The following is a 26,545-nucleotide window of genomic DNA, read 5'->3' on the forward strand; positions in this document are numbered from 1 at the left end:
ACGCACACAGACATATACATATATACACATATGCATGATTCATACTGTCTGCCTTTATTCATTCCCATCGCCACCTCGCCACACATGGAATAACAACCCCCTCCCCCCTCATGTGTGCGAGGTAGCGCTAGGAAAAGACAACAAAGGCCCCATTCGTTCACACTCGGTCTCTAGCTGTCATGTAATAATGCACCGAAACCACAGCTCCCTTTCCACATCCAGGCCCCACAGAACTTTCCATGGTTTACCCCAGACACTTCACATGCCCTGGTTCAATCCATTGACAGCACATTGACCCCGGTATACCACATCGTTCCAATTCACTCTATTCCTTGCACGCCTTTCACCCTCAGGCCCCGATCACTCAAAATCTCTTTCACTCCATCTTTCCACCTCCAATTTGGTCTCCTACTTCACCTCGTTCCATCCACCTCTTATATCAATAAAATTTCTATATCAATAAAATTTCTAAAGAGTTTCATAGTTACATTAGCCCTTAAATTTTCACATTTTGTAAAGAATTTTTTTTTCCCATAATGCACTAAACATAAAAGATTACTACAAATATACTGCACAAGAAAGGTATTCAAATTTATTCAGAGTGATTAGCATTTATAAGAACAAATTTTATCTATTTTGTTAACTAGTTCACTGCAATAAAAAGTTTCTAGGAATGAACTCCTAACCTTTTTCATAACAATATCACACAAAATCTGACAACTGCAGTCACCCCTCGTAAGAAGAGGATTGTGAACATTTTCAGGGACATTTCCAGGTGCCTTGGAAAGCTGTGACTCATCGTTCTGAATCCATATGTTTGGTGCTTTTTATATTTTTTAGAGTAACATTGTGAATCCTTTCCTCTACCTTAAGGAGCACTTGAATGCTCATAAGACACTTACTGACACTATGTATGATATTGAGATGTACTCTGTCTAACAACTGACAGTTTTAGGTATCACAAGTACAGAGCTAAGGTGTCAGGGGACCATTGTGGTTTACTCCATGTCACCTATCTCTCTGTAGCAAATACACCATCTACATTTGCAGCTGGAGAGCTCAAAAATGTTCTCTAGTTATCCAAGAAACCACATGTCTATAATTTCTTTATCATAAGCATCGTAGTACACTACTGAGTGAGGTGCTACCATTCTGTCTCTTAGAAGCAACTGCTTAGTTTGAGGAAGATTCTGTTCTTTTTCATTGAAATAATTCTGAAAAAATTCTGGGAGCCTTGAAGAATGTGTGGAAGTCGAGAACATTATCTCGGAAAGCAAAAATGGGTATGTTTGAAGGAATAGTGGTTCCAACAATGTTGTATGGTTGCGAGGCGTGGGCTATGGATAGAGTTGTGCGCAGGAGGATGGATGTGCTGGAAATGAGATGTTTGAGGACAATGTGTGGTGTGAGGTGGTTTGATCGAGTAAGTAACGTAAGGGTAAGAGAGATGTGTGGAAATAAAAAGAGCGTGGTTGAGAGAGCAGAAGAGGGTGTTTTGAAATGGTTTGGGCACATGGAGAGAATGAGTGAGGAAAGATTGACCAAGAGGATATATGTGTCGGAGGTGGAGGGAACGAGGAGAAGAGGGAGACCAAATTGGAGGTGGAAAGATGGAGTGAAAAAGATTTTGTGTGATCAGGGCCTGAACATGCAGGAGGGTGAAAGGAGGGCAAGGAATAGAGTGAATTGGAGCGATGTGGTATACCGGGGTTGACGTGCTGTCAGTGGATTGAATCAAGGCATGTGAAGCGTCTGGGGTAAACCATGGAAAGCTGTGTAGGTATGTATATTTGCATGTGTGGACGTATGTATATACATGTGTATGGGGGTGGGTTGGGCCATTTCTTTCGTCTGTTTCCTTGCGCTACCTCGCAAACACGGGAGACAGCGACAAAGCAAAAAAAAAAAAAAAAAAAAATGGCATCTCTATGTTACTAGCTACTACCATGGTCACTAATTTTTGACATCCATTAACAAGGGTGTAACTGGCCTTGCACAATATTTACTATGAATTTTGTTTAATCCATTCTTGAATCCTCATCTTCAAGTCAAGAGCAAATCTTTATATACTGGCAACAATCAATGCTTATATTAGATTCCTTAACCTTAAAACAAATACTATTTGGAGGATTATGCAATATCCAATTTTAATATCTCAAATCATATTATCCATATTACAAGAGAAATTTATACATTGTGTAGATACATGGGTTATGCACTCAGATACCTCCTAACATGGCAGTTTTCTAAATATCTTATTTTTTTTATGTCAGAAAAGGGGCTTAGAAAGTGTTTTTGCTTCGAGTTGCACTAGGACAGATTCATAGGTCGAGAGCTGTAGAATGAGTGTTATAAAGCACTTCCAAGACATGTATTCCCATTCTGAATGCTACTTAACCAACAGAAAAAGTTTAACTTCTCAAAGCTTTGTACAGTTATGGTGAGTGGCTACAAAAAATTGACATCTTTAATATAAAAGTATCTTGAATAAATTTAGTAGTGTACATTGATAATTTTTTTCACCTTGCATGTTTACCTATTTGTTCTGAACTGTCCGACTGATGGGATTTTGCCCTAATACTGTCTCAGCAAAAATAACATAAAACTCAACTGGTACTTGAAGCCATACAATATACACGTCTCATTACACTCTAAAATAATTGAAGAGCAAACAAACCACAGCCAATAACAGAATTCAGCATCCATCCTTAAGGTCATTTCAACATTTACATTGAATCTATTATTCTTCCAAGTACATTATATAATTTCCAGGCAACTATAACATAAACTTATAAAGCATATTAAACAGGGTGGCTTGTGCAGACTCTCGTATACACAACTGTGAAATCCAATTTCTGAGTAATTTACTTTGAAATGCCACAGCATTAACTTACAATCCTTCCCAAACGCTAACTACCAGCTGGCACAACATCACATGCAAATCATACAAATATTATTCTTTAAAAAATACCAATAAAGAAAGAACAGAAAATAAGTCTGCCTTATTTTTTTTTGTTTTAGTACTTTTATTTTCAATCACCTATATAACACTAAAATGTACATGTCTTCATTCAACAACGTTATCCCATATCAACTAATACTCTCTAACCCATCAAAAATGTAACAACCCTTGCCAATACTCCTCCAAACTCATGATGGGGATCCACAAACAAAGCAATGATTGTAGGCTTTTAGCTTCTACAAAAATTAATAACCCCAAGGACAGGGAAGAAACAATATTACTCAGGTATCTCTCATGACTTGTACATGGCCACTAAATGGGGCAGGAGTGGCTAGGTTAGGAATTCTTCACTCCTGTATTATCACTTTCTGGTAGGAATTAAAGAAGAGAGCCAAGCGAGGATTTTGCTTCAAAGGTTTAGTTGTCTGATCCTGACACTACTTCATGAAGCAAAGAAAATAATAAAGGAAAAACACATATTCATTTTGCACATGTGCATTCATGATTACATATACATACACAGGCACACAACAAACAGAAAAAACAAAAACGTAACATAAAGACAAGCACACATTTAAATAATGCATATCAATGCAAGCATGTATGCAAACACATGCATAACAAATACAAATACACTCATGTGAATCCATACAAACACAAACATTCACCTACACAGCACACAAGTAAGAGGATATCAAACATCATGGCTCTGGGTGCCATCAGTGCACTATAACATATATCCATGAGATGAAAAGACTTCATGCAAATAACTTCAGATGCATAATAGGACACAGGTAGAGCAATGGTTCAATATTTCAAGCACAAAGAATTCAAATTCCATTAGGCCATAATGTTTGATATATCAGTATTCACAATATGGCAGATGCCGACCAGGTATTCCAATTCTACCCATCTGGGTATGAGGAGGGTTAGTGACGGATGTGTAATGAGCCAGCACTTGTGATGTCAAGTTGCACTCTTATAACCCAGGAAGCTGTCTTTTCTTTCTGCCTCACCCACATGTGGACTGCTGGTGGACTGCTGGCATTCTGTCTACCAACATGCAATCTCACCATGTCACACATAATACCTGATAACAACACACACAACTCATTCTTCGTGACTCAAGATTTTCCTGCAAAGCAATATGCTATAGCCTGCCTTTTGGTGAAATGGTAGATGCAACAGATAAAAGTAGTAGGTAGGGACATTAGGCAGGACTATTAAGTGGAAATAGTAGGTGGACACATTAGGAAGAATGAGTTGGTGGGAAAATTAGGACGGAGCCTCTGGAATCACTGAACCAGAGTTGCCTTCTGCCAGTGGCTTGTTAAGGGTGAGACACTAAAGGCTATTAAGAGACACAGGAGTTATCAGTTATGGATACTCTTTTGCTGCTGTGGTCACCACCTTGAGGGAGTTCCTGGCAGGAATGGGCATCAGAGATATAGATAGATAGAAGAGACATGAGCCTCATAAGTGTAGAACCAAATCTCTGTAATGAACAAATGGGTAAGAAGACACACACACACACAAACAAATCCTTTAATGCCTACATGAATGCTGACACAGAAGCACACACACACAAACAAACATATGCATAAATGCAGAGACATATAAACATGCATATTACAGGCATACACATAAACATAAGTGCTGAAGATGTGTGCAGATATGGTAAATAAACCACTCAAACTAATTTTCAAGCTGTTACAATAAAGAGACAAAATGCCAAGAGAATGGAAAAGGGCAGTCATACCTATCCATAAGAAAGGAGACCAGAAATGGATGCAGAACTATAGGCCCCTTACACTGATAAGTATGGAGTATAAGGTTATGGAAAAGGTAATCAGAAAGCAAGTACAAGACTTTCTACAGAGGGCAATTACCTGAGACAGAGCATGGTTTTAGAGGAAGGTCATGCAAATCAAACCTCTAGAGTTCTATGGAGTGTGAGCTTAGTCTTAAACAAAAGGGGAAAGCTGGGTGGTCTGTTCACATCTGAACTGCCAGAGAGCACTTGACAGTGTAATGCATGAGAGGCTAATTAAGAAGCTGGACCATCAGGCAGAAATAAGAGAATAATTCCTTTAATGAACAGAACATTATCTAAGTGGAAGGAAAAAGAGGAGCAGTCTCCAAATGGGCTGAAGTAACCAGTGGAGTGCTACAGGGTTTTGTTCTGGAACCATTATTCTTCTTAATCTATGTAAATGACTTGCCTAACTCCTATCTGAATATGTCTACAGATGATGCAAATATCAAGAGGGAAATGAAAAATGAGGAATATTGCATCAATTTACAACTAGTCTGATAAATCTGATGAAATTCAACCCACGCAAAGTAAGAAGTATTTAGGAATTACCCTAGCCTGTCACCTGAGTCCCATATTACGAGAAAGTCTGGGAGACAAACTATCTGTGCCAAATATTAGAACAGCTTTCAAAGAGCTCATACATAAGGGTCAAAAAAGGCTAACAAAGTTAGTACAAGAAGTATGAGAGTTTGAGTTTCAGGGAAAGGCTAGGGGCTTTAAATTTGCGTACTTTGAAATCGAGAAGATTGAGGAATGACCTGGCCAAAAACATTAAGTTTTTAGACCAGAACGATGATGCAGACAGTGAACTGTTCTTTGAGAGCTGTTGGGATAGAACAACCACAAGAGATAACATGAAATTAAGCAAAAAGCCTGTTAAAAAGGATGTAAAAAAGTGCATTTCTAGTATAAGAGTAGCGGATGAATGGCATAAGATGACTGAGGGCATGGTTAATAATGTAAAGAAGTGCATTTCTAGTATAAGAGTAGCAGATGAATGGCATAAGATGACTGAGGGCATGGTTAATACAGAGAGCAATCATAAATTTAAGAAGCTGTATCATAGAAGATAATTTTCAAAAGATGAGGCCCACGAGTGTAAAACTCCCTCCCTGTACAGTACAAATAGGTAGTCACACAAACATATAAATGCCAACACAAATACAAATTTACACAAAGTCAATTTAAGTCCCTACCATCTAATAAAAATATCAAAAAACTTGTAAAGGAATTTCAGCACTGGAACTTCACACACACACCACAGAATAATGACAAGGACCTCAAGATATTCTGAGAAATTATGATATTCTTAGAAAAAATATCTTGATTGTAAAATTGGTTGTCACTACCTTCAAGGAAAATATGAATGTTCGTCAACAAAAAATTGGTGGGTGATGAACAGCTCTGTGCATACCAAACCAGGTTACACCAAATATATGAATATGGAATACATTGAGGCTTAAGTAAATTTTCTGTTGATTTTATAAACATAAACCATTCTTCAAGCAAAATTAACAATAGATTAATAAAGGAATATACTTAATCTATAAAGTCTACAAGACAACTACTAAATGGCTCATCTTTTTACATTGTGGTATAACATAAGAATTCTAAACAAGTTCAATAAACTTGGGATTAATCCCGGAGAGGTGAATACCGATCTCTGACAACTCTGGCACGTTCCCGAGCCATGGACACACGTATGTTTTCCTGCTGGTGATACTTGCAAAGCTTCAAAAAGGAGAACATTGAAAGTCCAACCCAGCACACCCATGATGTCCATGCTCCAAACTGAAAGTTATAAACAATTCATATTACTTCAAGTCACTGGAGAGTCGGAGAAAAGTCTTATTTAAGGTCAATATAGTCACAGAAAAGACTGGTGCAATCAAATACAGTCTGTTACAATGCGAAGTAAAAATGGACAGAGATTTGAAAACCTCAGGATACTAATTGAAAATCAGATTTTAATTGCCATTACGGGATGAAGAATTTCAGTGCCATCAGTGGTTATACCACCGTCAACAATGGTTGTTCTGAGGTTAAACCGTAGCAAAGCATCAATGTACTTATACCAACATTCCCACCATGTGGTGCTGTCCCACTTTATATGCCTCCTAACCTGTTGATTTCTAGTTTCACAACTTCAAAGCCAGTCAGAGTTAGTGGATGGTATTTAATCCTATCTATCTATCTACCTATCGGTATCTCTGATGCCTGTTCTCACCTTAAACCTCAGGAAGGTGGCAACAGTCTCCATAAATAGTGAACTTCAGTGCTGCTTCCTATGCTTTATGCCTCACCCTTAACAGGCCACTGGCAAAGGGCAACTCTAGCACAGTGTTTGCAGAGGCTCCTGCCTAAAGTTCCTCCTAAATACTTCTACCTAATGCTCCTACCTACTCCTTCTATCTAGTGGTCCTGCCGTTTTGCCAAAAGGCAGGGCTAATGCACAGTGCTCACTGCAGGATAATAAGTTAATTGATCATAGATCTTCATGCTTTTGAGATGTTAGAGGCAAGTATTGCTTTCCTCAACCTTAGCTGAGGTCTAACAGCAGTATAGATCCATGTTTTCAAAACTAAATTGAAAATCCTTTCAAAGAATGAGCTGTGAGAGTTAAGTGTTGTCAAGTGTTATGTATGACAAGGAGAGATGGTATTTTTGAGGATAAAATGCCAGTAGTCCACATATGGGTGAGACAGGAAGAAAAGACATCTAAGTGGGTCTGAGGAGTGCAGCTTGACAATCAATAAAGTGCTGGCTCACTACACAGCCATCACCAACCCTCCTGATACCCAGGCGGGTGGTACAGCTAATATGCCTCTCTGGTCGTTGGTTAAATATGACTCAAACTTTTTATGTCAGTCTAATGGCAAGCTAAAAACTATGGGACAGTTACATGATATACTATTAGAGGTTACTGTCAATGATGAAAAGTCTCAACAATAACAGTTAGATAATCATAATGTGGACTAACTTTTTTACCCAATAAAGGCAATCCTAGAAAAAAGTTGAATAAGGCAGTAGATCATATTTCAATTCAAGAATTACATGTAATTTACCAAAGATAGATATGGCTAAAAGTTGATGATACTTTACATTAAAAGTTTAGAAAACTGAGTAGAGACGAAATATTGACCTAAAATTTTAATGAAATACTGCAAATGGCAGTGTATGCTATGTAAACACTAAATATGCTTTTGTTGGGATACAGATCTAAATTCAATTTGGCACTAGTCATGGGATATAAATTTCAAATCATTTTGCTCTGCCATCACTAAAAAAATGCACAACTAAAAATTCCTCAAAATACCATGTGCCATTGGTGGACTGAAGGGGCATGTGGAATGAATGGGGCAGGCCAAAGTATAAGGTCTGTAGGACCTGGGTGTGGATGGGGGCTGTGGTCCCGATATTCTGCACATAACAGCTTGGGAGTGGAAGTGAGCAAATGAGGCCACTTCTTAATCTGTTCCTGGCACTATCTTAGTAATGTAAGGAAATGGCAAACAAGAGCAAAAAATATATACATTTACTAATATAAGGTATTAAGAATATATGGTGTGGGAGGAAAGTTGTTAGAAGCAGTGAAAAGTTTTTATCAAGGATGTAAGGCATGTGTACGTGTAGGAAGAGAGGAAAGTGATTGGTTCTCAGTGAATGTAGGTTTGCGGCAGGGGTGTGTGATGTCTCCATGGTTGTTTAATTTGTTTATGGATGGGGTTGTTAGGGAGGTAAATGCAAGAGTTTTGGAAAGAGGGGCAAGTATGAAGTCTGTTGGGGATGAGAGAGCTTGGGAAGTGAGTCAGTTGTTGTTCGCTGATGATACAGCGCTGGTGGCTGATTCATGTGAGAAACTGCAGAAGCTGGTGACTGAGTTTGGAAAAGTGTGTGGAAGAAGAAAGTTAAGAGTAAATGTGAATAAGAGCAAGGTTATTAGGTACAGTAGGGTTGAGGGTCAAGTCAATTGGGAGGTGAGTTTGAATGGAGAAAAACTGGAGGAAGTGAAGTGTTTTAGATATCTGGGAGTGGATCTGGCAGCGGATGGAACCATGGAAGCGGAAGTGGATCATAGGGTGGGGGAGGGGGCGAAAATCCTGGGGGCCTTGAAGAATGTGTGGAAGTCGAGAACATTATCTCGGAAAGCAAAAATGGGTATGTTTGAAGGAATAGTGGTTCCAACAATGTTGTATGGTTGCGAGGCGTGGGCTATGGATAGAGTTGTGCGCAGGAGGATGGATGTGCTGGAAATGAGATGTTTGAGGACAATGTGTGGTGTGAGGTGGTTTGATCGAGTGAGTAACGTAAGGGTAAGAGAGATGTGTGGAAATAAAAAGAGCGTGGTTGAGAGAGCAGAAGAGGGTGTTTTGAAGTGGTTTGGGCACATGGAGAGGATGAGTGAGGAAAGATTGACCAAGAGGATATATGTGTCGGAGGTGGAGGGAACAAGGAGAAGAGGGAGACCAAATTGGAGGTGGAAAGATGGAGTGAAAAAGATTTTGTGTGATCGGGGCCTGAACATGCAGGAGGGTGAAAGGAGGGCAAGGAATAGAGTAAATTGGAGCGATGTGGTATACCGGGGTTGACGTGCTGTCAGTGGATTGAAGCAGGGCATGTGAAGCGTCTGGGGTAAACCATGGAAAGCTGTGTAGGTATGTATATTTGCGTGTGTGGACGTATGTATATACATGTGTATGGGGGGGGGTTGGGCCATTTCTTTCGTCTGTTTCCTTGCGCTACCTCGCAAACGCGGGAGACAGCGACAAAGTATAATAATAAATAAAAATAAAATATTACTAATATCTTATTATATTCATTTATCTATTTATTTTACTTTGTCGCTGTCTCCCGCGTGAGCGAGGTAGTGCAAGGAAACAGACGAAAGAATGGCCAAACCCACCCACATACACAAGTATATACATACATGTCCGCACACACAAATATACATACCTATACATCTCAACGTATACATATATATACACATACAGACATATACATATATACACATGTACATAATCCATACTGTCTGCCTTTAATCATTCCCATCACCACCCTGCCAAACATGAAATAACAACCCCTTTCCCCCACATGTGCATGAGGTAGCACTAGGAAAAGACAACTAAGGCCACATTCATTCACACTCAGTCTCTAGCTGTCACGTATAATGCACCGAAACCACAGCTCCCTCTCCAGGCCACACATAACTTTCCATGGTTTACCCCAGACGCTTTACATGCCCTAGTTCAATCCATTGATAGCATGTCGACCCCGGTATACCACATCGTTCCAATTCACTCTATTCCTTGCACGCCTTTCACCCTCCTGCATGTTCAGGCCCCGATCACTCAAAATCTTTTTCACTCCATCTTTCCACCTCCAATATGTTTTCCCACTTCTCATTCCCTCCACCTCTGACACATATATCCTCTTGGTCAATCTTTCTTCACTCATTCTCTCCATGTGACCAAACCATTTCAAAACACCCTCTTCTGCTCTCTCAACCACACTCTTTTTATTACCACACATCTCTCTTACCCTATTATTACTTACTCGATCAAACCACCTCACACCACATATTGTCCTCAAACATCTCATTTCCAGCATATCCACCCTCCTCTGCACAACTCTATCTATAGCCCACACCTCGCAACCATATAACATTGTTGGAACCACTATTCCTTCAAACATACCCATTTTTGCTTTCCGAGATAATGTTCTCGACTTACACACATTCTTCAACGCTCCCGGAACTTTCGCCCCCCTCCCCCACCCTATATTCACTTCCGCTTCCATGGTTCCATACACTACCAAATCCACTCCCAGATATCTAAAACACGTCACTTCCTCCAGTTTTTCTCCATTCAAACTTTCCTCCCAATTGACTTATTATTTACGGAAAAGAATAACAGTAAATCAAAATAAATGAAAAACAAAACAAACCAATTTCATATTCCCATTATTCATTTCCTTTAATAATATATTAAATAAAGAAGTTATTTAAATTTCCTTTTGTTCTCCATGAATTTCATAATGGTACAGGAAAATAATTCAATATTTGTATCCTAATACCAAGAAAGTTCCATGGCTTGCAAACAGAATCATGTTTTTCAGTACTCCACAATGGTACATGTTACATTGCTTCAATTACAGTGAAGAAGGAAATTTAGCCATTCTAGTATGTGATGATAATATTTCCTGGGATATTATCTGGTAGGGCAAAAATAGGTATATTTGAAGGTATAGTAGTCCCAATATTACATGGATGCGAGGTATGGGCTCTAGATAAGGCTGTGCAGAGGAGGGTGGAAGTATTGGCAATGAAACGTTTGAGGACAACACGTGGTGTTTGTGGTTTGATTAAACAATGAGAGTGAGAGAAATGTGTAGTAATAATAATAATAAAAAAGTGTCTTTACATGAGTTTACATGAGAAAGGCAGACAGTAAGAGGCCTGGTTGGCCCACAGCTGGGTTGTCAGGTAAAAAAAAAAAGTTTAACTTGACAAGAAAATGTAACTAAGCTCAGCAGTTTTTTAAGCTATCACCGACCCCTAGCTGCTGCACATTAGCCTTCTACTGTCCCCATTACCCCTGTCATTTATACAGTTAATTTTGGCATTTTTCTCCGAGTATACCTGAATTTATAAAATACTCGTCTAAACTACTTTTGAAGGTATCTATAGTCTTGGCATTTACAAAGTCTGACAGTAACTTATTCCAGTGCTCAGCACATCAATAGGAAAAGAAGCTTTTTTCCCTGCATCTGTGCTACATCTTTTAGCTTTAAGTTTTATTCCACTTGTCCAAGTAACAGTATTTCCTTGTATTTTGAAAAGATGTTCATGATTCATGTTATCAAACTTGTTCAGAATTTTGAACAATTGGGTTAAGTTTCTGTGAAGTCTATGTTTCTTAAGGGAGAAGAGATCCAATCGTTTTAGCCTCTGTGTTTGCCAGATTTCTAAGGGATGGGATCAGTTTTGTCAGGTGTCTTTGTACTTGTTCTAATTTTCCCTCGTCATTTTTATAGTTCGGGGACCAAAACTGGACTGCAAATTCAAGGTGTGGTCTTACTAGAGAATTATAATGTGTGAAAATTGTTTCTGGTGTTTTATATGTTCCTGGCTATGAAACCTAACATTTAATTGCCTTTTTTGCTTCTTGGTTGACAATATTTAGTGCACTTCAGAATGTTGCTAATGACAACGCCAAGGTCTTTTTATTTATTTGTTCAGTTGGAGAGTTTCCGAATAATCTGTAGTCAAAACAAATATTCTTGTCTCCAAAGTGCATAACTTTACACTTATATACATTAAACTTGATTAGTTATCTGTCTTACCACTCTGCTAGTAAGTTAAGATCTCTTTGAATCATTTCGTGGACCCGCCTGTTTACACCTCTACCATTTGGTTTAGTATTGTCAGCAAATTTGGAGATTTTAAATATGATACGAAGTTCTAGGCCATTAATGTATATTATGAAAAGTATTGGGCCTAGGACTGACCCCTGTCGCAAACCACTTGTTACATCTAGCCAATCTGAGGCTTCCCCATTTAATACAACACGCTGCTTTCTTCCAGCAAGCCAGTCTCTGGTCCATGTACAGAGTTCTTCACTGATTCTGTGGGCTTTGAGTTTATGTAAAGGTCTCTCGTGAGGTATTTTATCGAAAGCCTTTTGGAAATCTAAATAGACTACAACAGATTTTTTCATCCCAGTTCTGATAAATAACACTAAAATATTCCAGCAAATTTGTCAGGCAGAATCTCCTATTGCAGAAACCATGTTGGTTGTCTGACATAATTTTGTGATCTAGAAAAGTGATGATTTTATCTCGTATCATTTTCTCCATCGCTGAACCTAACAATGACATAAGACTAATTGGGCGGTAGTTCAAGGCACACTTTTTGTCTCTTTAATTGTATACAAGGGTAACATTTGCTAGTTTCCAGTCAGATGGCACCTGACCATCCGATAGAGATTTGTTGAATACTTTTTGATATGTGGTATATCAGCTGTCTCCTGACCTCTTCCAAAAATCTTGGAGCCAAGTTATTTGGGCCACTGGATTTGTTAGGGTTTAATTGGTCCAGGTATTTAAGTACTTCAGAGCTCTTTACTTCTCTAACCAACACCTCTTCTTCATCAGATCCTTGAAACTGTTTCATGGGCTATGATATTCGAGATGCTTCTTCAATTGTGAATGCGGAGTTAACAGAATAATTTAGTGGGGTAGTCATTTCCTTGGCATCAGTAGTTAGCGTGTCATGTTCATTTCATAATGGTCCATTTCCTTCCTTTAACTTCTTCCTTTGTCTTGTATATCTGAAGAATTTCTTATGATTATTCTTAACTTTCCAGGAAATACTTTTTTCTTCCTCACATTTACTCTATCTTATGACCTTTTCACACTTTCTTTGGATTTTGAATAATTCCTGGCAATTTTCATTGGTACCCATTGATCTGAACTTATATATTTTCTTCTATTGGCAAATAAGTCTATCTATTCTCTATTCATACATGATGATTCTGAAATATTGCAAGTTCTCTTTGTAACTCGAGGAATATGTTTATTTTCAATCTTGAGTAGTATGTTTTTTAGAATTATTCCACATTTCCTCTACTGTGTGAACGTCAAGAAGTTTTGTCCAATGGTACTGCGAATTTCATGTCTAATGTTTTGTTAATTTGCTCAGTTGTAATCCAGGATCAAGAGATTGTTGTCATTCATTTCATAATCTAAATTTATCTTATCAAACTGTGATCCCTGTATGACAGACTCTAACCTACTATGCAAGAGCTGAATAAGTTTGTGTCACTGGTGAGGACAAGATCAAGAATGTTTTTCCCTCTAGTTGTTTTTAATCAAATGTTTTAGAAATGAATAAGTGAAGAAAGGTTGACAAAGAGGATATATGTGTCAGAAGTGGAAGGAAAAAGAACAGGAAGATCAAATTGGAGATGGAAGGAGGAAGTGGAAAGATTTAAGTGATCGGGCCTTAAACATACAGGAGGGTCTGATCTACCTGTAAAAACATTCGCTGGATCTACAGAGGATGTCATGGAGGCTGAGGACAAGATCAAGAACGTTTTTACCTCAAGTTGTTTATTTAATCAACTGTTATAGAAAAGCATCTTCAATCAGTTCCATTAGTCTCACTCTCTCTTGGTCACCTGTCAATGTGTTCAAATTTATGTCTGGACTGTTGAAGTCTCCTACTATTATAACCTCTTTACTGTTTACTAAAATGGTTTGGACATATGGCCGAGAATGAAAGAAGAAAGGTTGACAAAGAGGATATATGTGTCAGAAGTGGAAGGAAAAAGAACAGGAATACCCAATAGGAGATGGAAGGACAGAGTGGAAAAGATTTTGAGTGATTGGGGCCTAAACATAAATGAGGGTCTGGCCTACCTGTAAAAACTTTCAGTGGATCTACAGAGGATGTCATGGAGGCTGAAGTGAGTCAAAGTGTGACAGGGACTAAGGCTCGGGTGCATTAAAAGGAGAATGTAAAAGGAAAGGTCACTGTCTGTAAGGGAAAGATGGGTATGTCTGAAAGTATAATAGTCCCAAGAGCTTTGGGTGGATATAGGTTTAGGGCTCAGAATGCAAAGAAAAGGAATAGTGAAGATGTGTTGGAAATGAGATACCTGACGATGATAAGTGGTGAAATGGACATGTAATGTATGAAAGTGTCAGCAAGAAGGGTAGCAGGAAGCACAGTATGACAGAATGCTGACCAGTACATGCTGAAATGGCTCAGACATATGGAAAGGATAAGTGAAGAAAGACTAAGAAGATATCGGTGTCAAAAGTGGAAGGAACAAGGGGAAAGCAGAAACCAAGTACAAGATGGATGGAATTAAGGAGACTTTCAGGTATTGGGGCCCACTCATTCACAAAGGTGAGAAGTAAACCCTGAAGAAAATGAACTGGATCGGTATGGTATGGGGAAGGGAGTTTGTGCTATTTATGGCTGCACCAGACAAGATGAAAGGGTGAAGATAAACTAAAGAATGGTCTATAATGGCTTGATTGTGAATCAAGGGCTCTGGTTTTGGTGGATTATACATAACAGTTTGACGCTGATGTGTGCTAGTGAGGCCACTGTTTATTTGCTACTGACACTACCTTGTTCAAGAAGGTAATTAGCTACACAAAATAATCTGTTAAAGTCTGAGTAAAACTTGGGCATGGAAGTATTTTTGGATTTAGGAATTACCTCCATCTTCAAATCTATGCTGAAGATCAGTAAAAACCGAATTTCATCAAGCTTTAGATCTGAGATAAATATCAATAAAATGAGTCATCACATCAAGCCTAACAGGACTTAGCATGGCCAAAAACTGTGATTCAAAGTAATCTAAACACACACATATGGTGATTTGGTTCACTATTAATTCCATCTTTGAACCTGATCATATCTTATATTTATTCATATTTTATTGCTTAGTTTGCTTTGTCGCTGTCTCCCGCGTTAGCGAGGTAGTGCAAGGAAACAGACGAAAGAACGGCCCAACCCACCAACATACACATGTATATACATACACGTCCACACACGCAAATATACATACCTATACATCTCAATGTATACATATATATATACACACACAGACATATACATATATACACATGTACATAATTCATACTGTCTGCCTTTATTCATTCCCATCGCCATCTCACCACACATGTAATAACAACCCCCTCCCCCCTCACGTGTGTGAGGTAGTGCTAGGAAAAGACAACAAAGGCCCCATTCGTTCACACTCAGTCTCTAGCTGTCATTTAATAATGCACCGAAACCACAGCTCTCTTTCCACATCCAGGCCCCACAGAACTTTCCATGGTTTACCCTAGACGCTTCACATGCCCTGGTTCAATCCATTGACAGCATGTCGGCCCCGGTATACCACATCGTTCCAATTCACTCTATTCCTTGCACGCCTTTCACCCTCCAATCACTCAAAATCTTTTTCACTCCATCTTTCCACCTCCAATTTGGTCTCCCGCTTCTCCTTGTTCCCTCCACCTCTGACATATATATCTTCTCCGTCAATCTTTCCTCACATTTACTCTCCATGTGACTAAACCATTTCAAAACACCCTCTTCTGCTCTCTCAACCACACTCTTTTTATTACCACACATCTCTCTCATCCTTTCATTGCTTACTCGATCAAACCACCTCACACCACATATTATCCTCAAACATCTCATTTCCAGCACATCCACCCTCCTCCACACAACTCTATTTATAGAGTTGTGCACATCTGTGGTGTGCCCACCCACATCACAGATGTGCCCATGCCTCGCAACCATATAACATTGTTGGAACCGCTATTCCTTCAAACATGCCCATTTTTGCTTTCCAAGATAACTTTCTCGACTTCCACACCTTCCCTGTCGGGCTGGTCTCCTCAAAGAAACTATGGGAAGCAATATACAGACATAAGTCAAGGGTTGAGGCCTTGGTGGCAGGGAAACAAGCAGACAGCATACAAGAACAGTGGATAAAATGGTAGCAACATCTTGTTGGCAGAGAGGGATGGTTGGAGGCAGACAGCATACAACAACAGTGGATAAAATGGTAGCAACATCTTGTTGGCAGAGAGGGATGGTTGGAGGCAGACAGCATACAAGAACAGTGGATAAAATGGTAGCAACATCTTGTTGGCAGAGAGGGATGGTTGGAGGCAGACAGCATACAAGAACAGTGGATAAAATGGTAGCAACATCTTGTTGGCAGAGAGGGATGGTTGGAGGCAGACAGCATACAAGAACAGTGGATAAAATGGTAGCAACATCTTGTTGGCAGAGAGGGATGGTTGGAGGCAGACAGCATACAAGAACAGTGGATAAAATGGTAGCAACATCTTGTTGGCAGAGAGGGATGGTTGGAGGCAGACAGCATACAAGAACAGTGGATAAAATGGTAGCAACATCTTGTTGGCAGAGAGGGATGGTTGGAGGCAGACAGCATACAAGAACAGTGGATAAAATGGTAGCAACATCTTGTTGGCAGAGAGGGATGGTTGGAGGCAGACAGCATACAACAACAGTGGATAAAATGGTAGCAACATCTTGTTGGCAGAGAGGGATGGTTGGAGGCAGACAGCATACAAGAACAGTGGATAAAATGGTAGCAACATCTTGTTGGCAGAGAGGGATGGTTGGAGGCAGACAGCATACAACAACAGTGGATAAAATGGTAGCAACATCTTGTTGGCAGAGAGGGATGGTTGGAGGCAGACAGCATACAAGAACAGTGGATAAAATGGTAGCAACATCTTGTTGGCAGAGAGGGATGGTTGGAGGCAGACAGCATACAACAACAGTGGATAAAATGGTAGCAACATCTTGTTGGCAGAGAGGGATGGTTGGAGGCAGACAGCATACAAGAACAGTGGATAAAATGGTAGCAACATCTTGTTGGCAGAGAGGGATGGTTGGAGGCAGACAGCATACAAGAACAGTGGATAAAATGGTAGCAACATCTTGTTGGCAGAGAGGGATGGTTGGAGGCAGACAGCATACAAGAACAGTGGATAAAATGGTAGCAACATCTTGTTGGCAGAGAGGGATGGTTGGAGGCAGACAGCATACAAGAACAGTGGATAAAATGGTAGCAACATCTTGTTGGCAGAGAGGGATGGTTGGAGGCAGACAGCATACAACAACAGTGGATAAAATGGTAGCAACATCTTGTTGGCAGAGAGGGATGGTTGGAGGCAGACAGCATACAAGAACAGTGGATAAAATGGTAGCAACATCTTGTTGGCAGAGAGGGATGGTTGGAGGCAGACAGCATACAAGAACAGTGGATAAAATGGTAGCAACATCTTGTTGGCAGAGAGGGATGGTTGGAGGCAGACAGCATACAAGAACAGTGGATAAAATGGTAGCAACATCTTGTTGGCAGAGAGGGATGGTTGGAGGCAGACAGCATACAACAACAGTGGATAAAATGGTAGCAACATCTTGTTGGCAGAGAGGGATGGTTGGAGGCAGACAGCATACAACAACAGTGGATAAAATGGTAGCAACATCTTGTTGGCAGAGAGGGATGGTTGGAGGCAGACAGCATACAACAACAGTGGATAAAATGGTAGCAACATCTTGTTGGCAGAGAGGGATGGTTGGAGGCAGACAGCATACAAGAACAGTGGATAAAATGGTAGCAACATCTTGTTGGCAGAGAGGGATGGTTGGAGGCAGACAGCATACAAGAACAGTGGATAAAATGGTAGCAACATCTTGTTGGCAGAGAGGGATGGTTGGAGGCAGACAGCATACAAGAACAGTGGATAAAATGGTAGCAACATCTTGTTGGCAGAGAGGGATGGTTGGAGGCAGACAGCATACAAGAACAGTGGATAAAATGGTAGCAACATCTTGTTGGCAGAGAGGGATGGTTGGAGGCAGACAGCATACAAGAACAGTGGATAAAATGGTAGCAACATCTTGTTGGCAGAGAGGATGGTTGGAGGCAGACAGCATACAACAACAGTGGATAAAATGGTAGCAACATCTTGTTGGCAGAGAGGGATGGTTGGAGGCAGACAGCATACAACAACAGTGGATAAAATGGTAGCAACATCTTGTTGGCAGAGAGGGATGGTTGGAGGCAGGTGTGCCTCAAGAATTAATGAGACAGAAGGCTTTTGATTTCTCTTTGGGTAAAAAGAGGTACAAAAGAGCCATTCCAAATACATGATCAATACTCCATTCTGGGAGTAATAAGGTCCCTAAGGACATGAAATGCCTGCTCATACAAGAAATAATTGCAGCACCAGTAAAAAAAAAAAAAACTCAACTTTTGGGAAAGAGATGTTGATCTTTTAATAATGTGGGGCTTTCAGGACAGAATTGGGGATATGGAGGGAACAGGCATCACAGATATAGATAGATAGAAAGGAGGATATGGTTATGTCGACCATGTTTACATTGCTGCAGGGATGAATAGTGGTGTTTTGAAAGTCTGTTGGGGATGAGAGAGCTTGGGAAGTGAGTCAGTTGTTGTTCGCTGATGATACAGCGCTGGTGGCTGATTCATGTGAGAAACTGCAGAAGCTGGTGACTGAGTTTGGTAAAGTGTATGAAAGAAGAAAGTTAAGAGTAAATGTGAATAAGAGCAAGGTTATTAGGTACAGTAGGGTTGAGGGTCAAGTCAATTGGGAGGTGAGTTTGAATGGAGAAAAACTGGAGGAAGTGAAGTGTTTTAGATATCTGGGAGTGGATCTGGCAGCGGATGGAAACATGGAAGCGGAAGTGGATCATAGCGTGGGGGAGGGGGCGAAAATTCTGGGAGCCTTGAAGAATGTGTGGAAGTCGAGAACATTATCTCCGAAAGCAAAAATGGGTATGTTTGAAGGAATAGTGGTTCCAACAATGTTGTATGGTTGCGAGGCGTGGACTATGGATAGAGTTGTGCGCAGGAGGATGGATGTGCTGGAAATGAGATGTTTGAGGACAATGTGTGGTGTGAGGTGGTTTGATCGAGTAAGTAACGTAAGGGTAAGAGAGATGTGTGGAAATAAAAAGAGCGTGGTTGAGAGAGCAGAAGAGGGTGTTTTGAAATGGTTTGGTCACATGGAGAGAATGAGTGAGGAAAGATTGACCAAGAGGATATATGTGTCGGAGGTGGAGGGAACGAAGAGAAGAGGGAGACCAAATTGGAGGTGGAAAGATGGAGTGAAAAAGATTTTGTGTGATCGGGGCCTGAACATGCAGGAGGGTGAAAGGAGGGCAAGGAAGAGAGTGAATTGGAGCGATGTGGTATACCGGGGTTGACGTGCTGTCAGTGGATTGAATCATGGGGTAAACCATGGAAAGCTGTGTAGGTATGTATATTTGCGTGTGTGGACATATGTATATACATGTGTATGGGGGTGGGTTGGGCCATTTCTTTCGTCTGTTTCCTTGCGCTACCTCGCAAACGCGGGAGACAGCGGCAAAAAAAAAAAAAAAAAAAAAAAAAAATAATTGACAATTAGAAAGACATAGTACTGCCATATAACACTACAGAACTTAACTAGGATATATTTCCTCGCATCCAATATACAGTAATGGTCTGAATAAAGAAAGACAATGTTTTCAGTATCAGAAAGAAAATGAGCATTAGACTATAAAAAAAAAGACCGAGGAGGGAAGTAAAAATGAGTTGAAGTACATAAAGTCAATTCATCAGCATACCATTGAAGACATCTAATGTTGAAAAAGAAATCACTCATGTGGAGAAGAAAGAGAGTAGGCAATAGAACAGGCCCCATAAAGACATCACTCTTACCAGAATAAGAGGGGAGGTTGCTTCATCAGTGAATACTACAATGGACTGACGAGAGAGGAAGCTATGTATCAGGGAACAAAGAGAAGAGGAAAAGCCAAAGGAAGAATTTATAGAATGCAAAGACACGCTACATCCTATCAAATGCTTTGGAGAGGTTGAGGACCAAGATGAAAGACTCGCCGAAATCCCAGAGAAAGGAGGACCAGAGATGAGATAGCTGGTAGACACTGGACTGCAAAAGTCATAATGGTTATCATAAAGGAGGGATTGGGTATCTTAGTGTTAAAGGAAGCAAAAGTCAAAGAGAGTATCAAAAGCAGAAGTGAGAGCAATGAGGCAACAGCTGGAAGGGTTAGAATAGTCTCCCTTCTTTGGGATGGGCTGCCCTAAGGCACACTTCTATGAAGAAGATAAGGTTTAGATTGTAAGACAGAGACAAAACAGGCAAGCAAGGGTCAGGGCTTCCTCAAAGGCATACTCCATTGTGATTTGCTAAGATACATCATCTGGGACTCTTGTCGTGCCAACTTGAAGTTGGGAATGTATTTAGAAAACCATGTGCAAGAAAATATGGGAGGAGGAAAAGACTCATTGGCAGATGGGAAGGAGGACTAGATGCACAACCATCCACAGTAGAATATGAAAGAATTAGGTACTGAAAAGAGCAACTTTATCAGCTGGAGAGTTAGCAATGAACTGATCAGGTTGGAAGCCATGAGTAAAGGGTGATTTGTAGAAGTTGTTAAAGATGCTTTTGTTTATGGACCTGAAAGATTTACCAGAAGTCGTCACCACATTTTTTTCATGAATGTACATTTGACTATAAAAAAAGCCTTGCAGTGTTTCTGAAAAGAGATGAAAGAGTGAGTTTCTGGGGAATGGGAGAGTTCCATGGTCTGATATGCCCTTTATGTAAACCTAAACCTTAATTGTTCTATAACGGATAAAACAAGAAACACAACTTACGCTTCAAAACGCAACATGATAGCATTGCACCAAATCTGGTAACCAACTGTGATGATTAGCGCACCAGCAAGGGCTGCTATTGACATAAATATGCTCAGCACCACATCAAAGAATGCACTCAGAAAGGTGCTGCAAGAAAAATATATGGTTATCACATATGTACATACTAAACTTATAATGAAGTACACCAAGCAGGCCATATCAGATGAATGTCACAATATAATAACTACTTCCACAATTTGGTTAAGCATACATATCATTTATATGCTAAAGATCACCTGATTATCATATACAATAAATAATCTAGATGATTCTGAAATAAAAAGAAGCAGGTGATGTGTGTATGTATATGCAAGATGTAACCAGACTCTTCCTGCAAGAGGTTACACCAAGAGTGAAAAGTCAGCTCTGGAAAGGCTGTATCACTGGGAGTACAGTCTCATCAGAGAACCTCTCACTCCAAAGGACTCCACTGTTTCCCTGATACAGGAGGTAGCATAGCCTTGAAGTTCCTGGAAAAGGGATCCTTGGGGAAACTACAGAACTTTTTCAAGAAATGGGTCCGTGTACTGTGCAAATAGGTAATGACATGAGAGTAGTCAGGAACCAGGGCACTGTGGTGAGAGGTTCTGTGAAATTTACAATGAAAGAGGATGAACAAAGGGTAAGGTCAGGATAGAGGAAAGAATGGTTTAATAAAAGATTTTAAAAGCAAAGGAGCTCCAAGATGTGCAAAGACAAACATACAGGCAATGCTTCACCCAGCCAGTATTTGCAAGGTATAAAAGAGAATGGAATGAATATAGCAGGTTAAGAAAGGTGGAACAAAGAAACTTTGAAATGAATATTGTGGCCAGAGTAAATGTCTTCCAAACATACACCACCAACAAAGCCTGCTTTTTAGAAATAAAATCATCTAGTATCTAATAAATAAAAGCATGATGATGTAATAAATGCAGCATTTCCCAACATCATCATCAAAATTATGGCACTGACTTTGACAAAGGAATAACACTGTAAATTTTCTGAAAGGTTCTCATCATTATAAAGGGTTTTCTTTAACATATATGATGTATTAACATATTTGATGTATCAATTAATATTAATAATACAGGAGTCACATTTACATATCTCTTAAAATGAAAATTTAAAACCAAGTTGTTTGTCACAGTGGAAAAACAAAGAATATAGCAAATTCTGATCTAGTTAAAAGTTACACTTACATAAATTCTATCATGTGTCCATCAATAAAATGCTACACATTGTATTACTAAAATATGCACTTTCTAGATCATTCTGCTGGACCATGATATATGAAAAACCAAAGGTTATGTGGACGTCAAAGACAAACTTGAAATCCCTAAATAGCTCACTGGTAGGGTTGCTGCCTCCATGAATTTACTATATGCACAATCAGTGAAAATTAAAAGTGCCATGGTTGTGAAACACTCAATACTATGAATACAGAAAAATATAAGATATCTTTTAACTGGTTAAATGGAAAGAAATGTCAGTGACCTGGGTAAAAAATATAATACTGAAACAGTTGCTCTTTAAGCTGACTGATGCTCTGTTCCAAGGCTGTATATGTAAATCATCACTACTAATTAGCAGGTATACACTTTTTCCTTGGCAGTAATGAAAAAAAAAGATACATCCCTATTTTTCCCATTTACTATCAGGTTCACTAAGGCAAACTTTTCCACGAAGACTCCCCCATCTACTGTGGGAGAGGCTTATATGTATGTAGTAAAGACCTTATGCAAATTGCAGCTTTCTGTTAACTGATGGAAATTATAGTGAACTAAACAAATTCATATCATAAGTATACAGCAATCATGAACAATCATATGGGATACAACACATAAACAACTGTTACATGTTAGGATAAGAACACATCTGAAAATTTATAAATAGCTTACCTTTCAGTTCCACGACAAATCTGTGAAATAAATCTGTAGGACTGGATGAGGGCAATTAAAAGAGACACACCAGCCCAGCTGAGATTGTAAGTGCAGAAGCCTTGTGATGCCCAAGACACCATAAACTGACCATCAGATTCACGCCAGGTCCCATTACTGAACAGCAAGCAGTGGCCCCTGAAATATAATCATTGTATATATCTGGTACAAAGATTTTCTAAAGGGTGTCAATAAGAGATATACATGAAAAAATCTATGTAATTCAAGAGAATGAAGAGTGAATACATGTCATTAACAGTGAATAACGTAGAAAAGAGCATGCTGTAATCTCAAGAACGAATGACACTATGTACAGAATCCTGTCTTTGCATGCTGTAATCTCAAGAACGAATGACACTATGTACAGAATCCTGTCTTTCCATACTATAACACACACACTTTTTAAAAGACATCCAAAATAGGGTACATAATGGATGCCTGGGTAAGCTTGGTGATGTTTTTGTAGATTTTGATGATTCATTGATGTTACCACAACTTTTTCTTTTTTGTAAAAGTCAGGTTTAAATCTGTATAGTTATAACCTTTGGATACTGAGTGACTTTTTTCCGCAATGGTAGTGTCGTGTTTCAGGAACAGAATAAAAGTGGCAGAGCAAGAAGTGAAGAATGTTTTCATTTTAGATTATTATGATGACAATGATCAGGGAAAACATGTGATTAATATAAAAGTTGGGATAAACTTAGTCAACTAAACCTAAGAAAACCTTATCTAATCTTCCAAATCAAGTGATATTTACATGAGTTTTCAATATGCTTATCACACATAACAGACATCTTTTCATTACATATTGTGCCAACTATCCGCAACTGTAAATAAACACAAGACACACCAAGCGGCTGTTAATGCCACCACCCAACCTCCTTAAAAATATCCACTCCAAGACATCCCCAGCATCAAAGCTAATAAATGTTGGAAAATTTCTTCCTTAAATCTAGGATGTACAGGGAGGTTGGGTGAGCTTTTCATTGGCTATGTGAAAAGTTTTACAGGTATTTCACTCACTTTGTATCATTTTACCCTATAATTTCCCAGACTCTCATCGCTCTCACCATCATTGTCCTATTCACCATTACAGAACAAAATATAAAGCTCCAAATCATGGTCTGCTAGTGTTGGTGTAGTGTTCAGAGAATACAATAACCTTTGCAGAACATGATGCAGAACATTATATCTTACAGAATAATATTAAAGGTGACAGTTTTGAGAATTATGGATATCCAATAAAAATGGCATCAATCAACACAGAAGTCTGGGAGGCAATATAATTGTAAAATATCAAAAGAACCCATAGAAACCTTACTTAACATCAACTAGCAGCTGCAATGATAATATATGATTTAATTTTGTGGAGTCTGTAAAGCACTAGAACCTTATCATTATTCAATGCTTTTTTTGTCTGAAAAAGATAACTACAAACTTAAAACTATTCATATACAATTACATATAAATACAGAGTCCTTTCAATACACACATTTCCAAACAGCAATCCCCTCTAAATAATGAAAGCCTCCACTGGAGGAAATACTTTACACTCATTAGTCAGAGAAATATTTAATAATGTTGTAAATAACCAAAGGAAATAATGACAGTTGTTGTTAATCCGAGATAATGTTCCATACATAAACATGCCTCAGCAGCACTGACTCGTTATCATCACTGGCCTGAAATGTGACAAGCTGGTGTCACAGTCTCATCTGTGCAGCTTCTAACTGTTTTCCAACACCTTTCATTTCACCCATTACTTTTCACTGAGTTATGGATGGTATGCTGTGTACAACTTGTATTGTACTGTGGTTAATATCTTGCTGTTGTGTAGTACATTCTGTACCTGTACAGCAAAAAGAGCTTACTGTGTTTACCAGGAACTGTACTGTACTGTGATTAAGCTCTCCTATCACATACACCTTATACAATTCTATCCTATGCATTTACCCTGTATTGGTTTTGTTCTGGAGTGTACTGCACCACTGTGAAAATGCTGAGAAAGGGTTCTAAGAAAGAGACACTCAAACAATAAATGATATTTGAGATTTGACTGCCAAATCAATAGCAAAGGTTATTAACAACCTTAGACAACAAATACAGTAATCATCCTTCGTCCTGTTATAGATGTGGAAGAAATTATGGAAAGACCTTCATTCTTCCTAAACCTTTATCTAATTTGTGATACCAAAATTGCAAGGTAAAGTAATATCACTTTGTTTTATATTTTCACGAACAGCATTTTAATGGACATAAAAGTATCCTGGGCCATCTTTTACAGTACTCTTTATTTTTTATTTACTTTATGCAAAATTAAGATGTATATGCTCCTCAGCTACCGTAGATTAGGCCCATATATGTACTATATATTTCATATGATGAAAAGTGTAACACCATGTGCTCTATATTTAGAGGGAAATGGTATTTGATATTCCAAGGAAAACTGAGAAGGCAGTTGGTAATCAAAGGTATTGATGAGCATACCAATCTCTCTCAATAATATCACTGTGGCTAAATACTGATGCATGAAGGTAGAAAGGCATGACAAAATATTTTTGTAAGTATTGCAAATATTCAATGGCAGCCAAATCAAGTGACACTGAAAGGCACAAAAATACCACACAGCACAAAAAAGTTGAAAAGCATTCAGTACACAAAAACAAAACTTCAATTTGAAAAACTAAGCAATAATGTATTAGAAACAGAGGGAATTAAGTTTTTAATCACAGCTGAACATTGTTCGTCACAAGTAGTTGACTATTTAAGTGAACTCTACAAAGAACATTTGCCAACAGTAAAGAATGTAAGAACTATACACTCAGGAAGTCATGGTGTAGTGCAGTTGTTGCCAAAGTACTTGCACCATATTTTACAGCTGACTTGAAAGCTGATACTGAAAATAGTAAATTTAGCTTATTGCTTGAAGAAAGTAATTACATATCTGTAACTAAGCCACTGGGCATAATTATGAGCTATTATTCCATGAAAAAGAAGTAAATTGCGGTTATTCAATTAGATTTGGTTGAACTGTGTGACTGCAACGCTGATGTAATATGCAATGCTTTAAAGGAATTCTTGGAAAGTAATGGCCTTGAACTGCAAAGACTCCATTCACTTGGCACCTGCACTGACTATCCTTCTGTTATGACTGATGCAAACAATGGAGGGCACGCAAAATCAATATCTAAAGCTCCTCATCTGATACAAGCTATAAATCTGTGCGTCGTTCCCTTCAAATTGCTGTCTCTCGTGCTGCTGCTGAGCATCTGCCTAAAAACTTAAAACTTTCTGATCAGAGAAACATAACTGGTTTTCCTATTCTTCAGTTTGCCACACCAGGTACAAGGAGTTTTTTGCTTTAATTATTGATGGATATGCTCCCAAAGAAGATGGATGTTTACTGAATCTGCCACTGTAAGAATATTGAAGCAGTGGGTTGAGCTCAAAACTTACACAGCTGAACTTCTAACAAACTACTGTGTGCTTCTCACAGTTCAGAAGCATATTCATGGAGAAGCTCATAGCATTTTAATAAGAAATTTGAAGC

At 39.0% G+C, this 26,545-nt stretch overlaps 1 protein-coding gene across 1 annotated transcript in view; it reads right to left on the reverse strand.

Moving 5' to 3' along the window:
- Nucleotides 1-3,005: 3,005 nt before the first annotated feature.
- LOC139757979 (transmembrane protein 179) overlaps nt 3,006-26,545 on the reverse strand; it is a 28,172-nt gene continuing 4,632 nt past the window's right edge. Inside the window, exons 2-5 of the mRNA XM_071678916.1 lie at nt 22,957-23,133; nt 21,033-21,163; nt 14,916-15,065; nt 3,006-6,574 (exon numbers count right to left, since the gene is read on the reverse strand). Of these exons, the coding sequence (XP_071535017.1) occupies nt 6,414-6,574; nt 14,916-15,065; nt 21,033-21,163; nt 22,957-23,133 (619 nt within the window). The 3' untranslated portion in view covers nt 3,006-6,413. The remainder of the gene's footprint in view (nt 6,575-14,915; nt 15,066-21,032; nt 21,164-22,956; nt 23,134-26,545) is intronic.

The sequence above is a fragment of the Panulirus ornatus genome, chromosome 29, assembly GCF_036320965.1.
Source record: "Panulirus ornatus isolate Po-2019 chromosome 29, ASM3632096v1, whole genome shotgun sequence".
NCBI lineage: Eukaryota > Metazoa > Arthropoda > Malacostraca > Decapoda > Palinuridae > Panulirus > Panulirus ornatus.